Genomic DNA, 5,000 nt, shown 5'->3' on the forward strand with positions numbered 1-5,000 from the left:
AAATTTCCGCAGCCCTCCACTACGGCGTCTATCATAATCATATCGTGGTTTTGGGACGTTAAACCCCAACAATTATTATATTATATCTTTTTAGAGTGCAAATGCGTGCGTACAGGTACAAGTCCCTAAATTAATATAAGATGCGTTGGCGCGGTGGTGCGTACCGTGATCCTTGGCGAATGTTGGCTCTGCGCGCCTTCTGCAGCACACGTAGGCCAACACGATGGAGGCGGCGGCCAGGGCTAAGCTGAGCGAAGTAGCGATGGGCACCAACAGTGGCAGCTCGCCGTCCGCGCCACCGCCGCCATTCACGACCATCAACTCGGGGAGTACAGTGCCTGTGACGTGCACAGAAGACACATTGCAGCATGGTAGAAGACAATGGGTTAGGGCTAGGCGTCGGTAAGCCGCAATCAACATTACGTGTTTTCGTAGCGGCTAAATGTCCAAAGAAGGTTCCAGGGAAACTGTATACGTTGGGATTAAGGTAATAAGGGGCTTGTTATTTCTTTCCAGTGATTGATTAATAAATGCGCATATCGGGAATAAGTCGCTACGAGTGAAGAGAGACAGCTGTGAGCTCGAACTGTCTATGCGTCTCTTATTATAAGGCGCCCTGTTTTCCCGACTTGCGCATTTATTATTCACTTAGTAATACCAGGATTCAAGAGGTGTATTGTGTAACGATTATTTTCGTAATAGTTTATCTGTGTTCCTTACGTCTTCGTCTTTAGCGCTGCATCAATCATGCATGCATTCCAACTAGCCCATCATTCCATTCTACTGTAGGTCACGTTCACTGACCAACGTGAGTGTATTAATGGCGCGGCAGTGCACAAGCTAGTAAGAGAAAAAAAGTAATTGCCACAGTAAGTAGGTATCACGTGCAGTGCTTATTAGGCAAATTGAGGTACCGCAATATAAAACTGTTATAAGTTCAATGTACACTACTGTAACCTTCAGTGGAAGGTAATTATGTGTTTACAACTTTACTTTTTTCAGAAAGCGAGCAGCGCGAATTGAGATAAAGACGGAACACACACAGCGCTTCTCGAAAACACACAGGCTTACATGCGCCTGAGAGCCCAAGCCTTAACATCTACTCAAGCTGACGAACTACTGCCTCAGACCCACTTAATATTCACGGAGTAGCCAGTACAGTTTAGTTCTATGGCTAGCGTCCTGCATGCTGTTGCATTTAGTAGTGTTGATAGATGAGTGATTCGGTTTTGCTTTATGTTCAGACGGCGCGAGTGAGAGAAAGAAACGTAGTGAAAGACGACACAAGAAAACACTTTTGTATCAGGCAAAAATTTCCTTGACGAGAACAGAATAAAAAAGACTATTTTAACTTGACGGCAATATTCGCACATGCAAAGCAGCAACACCAAAGAGAGCATATCTACAACCTTAAAGTCGTAGGGCGATCCTTGGGCATAAATCGTGCTGTCTTGCGCCGCCTTTTTGCGCGGATCTGGAGACATCTTCTTTATTGCTTTTGCTCACAGCGCTCTAGATGGTGTCCGAGTCCCAATTGTTTGAAATAATATTAATTAAAAAGCGTGCAATTTTTCGGTACTCAACACTCTACGAAACATGATCACAGGCTGGTGAGAGTTAATCGTTCGTTGTGGCGGCTGTACCCGAGCGCGTTGCCGAAGCCGGCAGCGTCCGGATGGCGTACTCGGCGGAGGTTGTGCCGGCCTCAGTGTGCGCCGTGACACGCAAGTTGTACCAAGTGTCTGGCCGTAGGTGGTGCAGTGTCATGGGACCCTCGCGAGGCTGCAGGGCACGCGAAGCCACTGTCCAGGGTCCCGTGCCATCGCGCGGTCTGTACTCGACGGCCAGGTGCGACACGGGGCAGCCGGATGGACCGGACGCCCAGGAGGATGGACGGAGGGTCAACGAGCTGGCGTTGGGCGTCACGAAAGCCTCCCGCTTGGGCGATGTGGGTACTGCATTGGTGTGCCATACATAGGTATAGTTCAATCACACAATAAGCGAAAGGCACGAATGAACACACGAAAGCTTGTACGGCTGTTAGACAGCAGCAACTAGATCCTTGAGAGGGTATGCATGTATGTATGTATGTACGTACGTACGTACGTACGTACGTACGTATGTATGTATGTATGTATGTATGTATGTATGTATGTATGTATGTATGTATGTATGTATGTATGTATGTATGTATGTATGTATGTATGTATGTATGTATGTATGTATGTATGTATGTATGTATGTATGTATGTATGTATGTATGTATGTATGTATGTATGTATGTATGTATGTATGTATGTATGTATGTATGTATGTACTGTGTGCGTACGTGGTTTCTTGCTTTACATCTTTAAAGGGACTGTCTACCGCTCGGGAAAAAGTTTCTGATTGTGGTGAAAGTGAGAAGATCATTCGTCACATCGGCGGCAACGAGCATGCTTTTGCCTCATAAAAAAGTAATTACATTTTTAATTTGGTGTTGAAAATCGTGAAAGAATGACCGCTAGCGTCATCCAACAGCGATGTGGTAAATCTACTGGTAGGACAAGAAATCCTCGCAGGTAGACTCATTTTGCTTAAAAAAAACATGTATAACTTGAAATTGTATGTCATGCACTTGAGGCAGCTTTCGGTTGTGTCAGAGAGTAATTTTTTGCTTTTTCTTTTCTCACGCATCCAAAAAGGCGCCCGATGGCGCTGCTTGCGGCGCCGTCTTTGATTTCGTCTGCTTCAACTCATGCGCCATGCCATGCGGCCCTCCGTGCTGGTCGTACTGTGCCGCTGTATTGTTGTTAAGATGTCTCACGTGTGCTGCGCTGTGAAGACGTACATTTATTGTCTCTTTTTGATGAATTAACTTGGCTTGGATTGTGGCAGCAGTGCTAAAATAAACGCATAGACTGCGATTACAGTAAAACAAGTCTTCTGTAATCGTATAATAAGGCTTCATTTAACCGCTAGCGCGCTGAAAACGACTGTTACATTCATTACATTAGTGTTCAGCGAAAATAATGTAATCTTACAGAAATCACATGTGCTTTCAGTTTTAATTCTTACCGGCACTACAATCGTCATCGCTTCCAGCAACCAGTGTTGTGGGCGTGTTTCACGCTAATGGAATAGGATCGAGCGCAGATCGAAAAATTCTGTTTTAAAAATATTTACTCACTTTCCAGAGAAACTGCTGCAAGGTTGGACACTTAGCGGTGCGCTTTCTATCGGGGTACAAAACAGAAAAGCGATGTAAGGACGGTAGACAGTCTCTTTAAACAGCTTCACATAGGGAAGCACAAGAGAGTAGTGGTTGGTCAACAGTCTGTCCTAATCTCCATCATTTCAATTAGGCAAACTGCGGCACAAACGCCTCGATTTATAGCTTTCGCTTTGCGCGCGTCTTATCCCTCCAGCGATCACATCGGTTTCACCGGGGTCGGCACAGAGAGAGCACGCCGTGCAGCCTGCTCAAGAACATGTCGACTATAGGACCTTGAACGAGACGTCGCCTTCTTCACTTCCACCTATCTTTACTGGCCCTTTCTTTATTTATTCAAACTTTCTTGATGATGGCTAGTCCTGATTCATTCTTGCGTCTATCTTCAGCAGAGTTGCCACTTCCGTTTATAATAAGTGGATTTGGCCTAAGGTCGCCAACCAGCCTCGATGGCATCTGCCTTTCTGTTTCCTTCCTTTGTTCCTATCAGGCGGCGCTTCTAAATGTGATGAAAATACAGGGAGAGAGAGAGGCAAAGAGGCGTCATACATTCTTACCTCCTCCTTTCGTCCTTGCGAACACGGTGTCACTGGGCTCGCTGCGACCTCTGTCGGCCACGGCCACGACGTAGATGTGGTACTGCGTGCCGCACGACAGGCCGGTCAGCTCGTGGGCCAACCAGCTGCCGTTGACACGAGTGGCCGAGGCCAGCCTGGACGGCGAAGGTGTGCCTCTCGCTCCAGCATTGCCGCTGGACTTTGGCTGCGGAGGAGTCACGTGCACCAAGTCCCAGGAACCCTGCTGCCTCTTGTAGTGCACCTCGTACTCTTGAATAGAGAATGCATGTTGCTGAGTGCGTGAGTGAGTGAGTGAGTGAGTGAGTGAGTGAGTGAGTGAGTGAGTGAGTAGTGATTGAGTGAGTTAGTGAGTAGTTAGTGAGTTAGTGAGTAGTGAGTGAGTGAGTGAATGAGTGAGTGATTGAGTGAGTAGTGAGTGAGTGATTGCGTGAGTGAGTAGTGAGTGAGTGAGTGAGTGAGTGAGTGAGTGAGTGAGTGAGTGAGTTAGTGAGTAGTGAGTGAGTGAGTGAGTGAGTGAGTGAGTGAGTGAGTGAGTGAGTGAGTGAGTGAGTGAGTAGTGAGTGAGTGAGTGATTGGGTGAGTGAGTGAGTGAGTGAGCATGTGTAATATAGCTACAAAGAAAGAGAAATGAGTGTTTGTGTTTCATACTTCGCAGTATTTCGAGCATTAGATATAAACTAATAGAACCGCGAATCGACACAACTCGCTGTACACCGCGTTTATGCCGCCAGAGAGGATTAGCTAACTGGGAACTTCACGACACACAATACACACAGCATCGAATTTTCAGATCTGTGCAGTTTTCAATACAGATGCACTGTTGCACACCGTATCGAATCTCACAGTAGTTTAATAAAAACGCTGCAGCGAACAACAAATGGAGCATGCGCGAACCAGAAAATGCCTAATCGGGAAGTTCAAGAGATTCGCAATTAGCGGAGATGTTATAATGATTATTATCAGTGCCAGGGGGAAAAGGAAACATTCAAAGGCACTCACAGTCGCGTACTTTGTTAGCGCGCTAAGAAATGTCTTGTGAGAAAAAAACAGGCTTTGTTTGCAAGATACATGTCACGAAAGCACGCTTCTCGTTTGCATTACAAACACGTATTGCGTTGATTTTTTTTTGGCTAATTCATCTCGCATGCATGTCTGCAGACACGCGATAAATGTAGAGACTCCTCGTATTTCAGTGTCTAGTCAGCGCCGAG

General features: G+C 46.2%; 1 protein-coding gene across 1 annotated transcript in view; it reads right to left on the reverse strand.

Annotated features, from left to right (window-relative positions):
• The window catches only part of LOC119395016 (Down syndrome cell adhesion molecule-like protein Dscam2), a 132,968-nt gene that overhangs the window by 688 nt on the left and 127,280 nt on the right, over positions 1 to 5,000 (reverse strand). Inside the window, exons 27-29 of the mRNA XM_037662309.1 lie at positions 3,769 to 4,038; positions 1,644 to 1,955; positions 165 to 338 (exon numbers count right to left, since the gene is read on the reverse strand). Of these exons, the coding sequence (XP_037518237.1) occupies positions 165 to 338; positions 1,644 to 1,955; positions 3,769 to 4,038 (756 nt within the window). The remainder of the gene's footprint in view (positions 1 to 164; positions 339 to 1,643; positions 1,956 to 3,768; positions 4,039 to 5,000) is intronic.

This window comes from Rhipicephalus sanguineus, chromosome 5 (assembly GCF_013339695.2).
Source record: "Rhipicephalus sanguineus isolate Rsan-2018 chromosome 5, BIME_Rsan_1.4, whole genome shotgun sequence".
Classification (NCBI taxonomy): domain Eukaryota; kingdom Metazoa; phylum Arthropoda; class Arachnida; order Ixodida; family Ixodidae; genus Rhipicephalus; species Rhipicephalus sanguineus.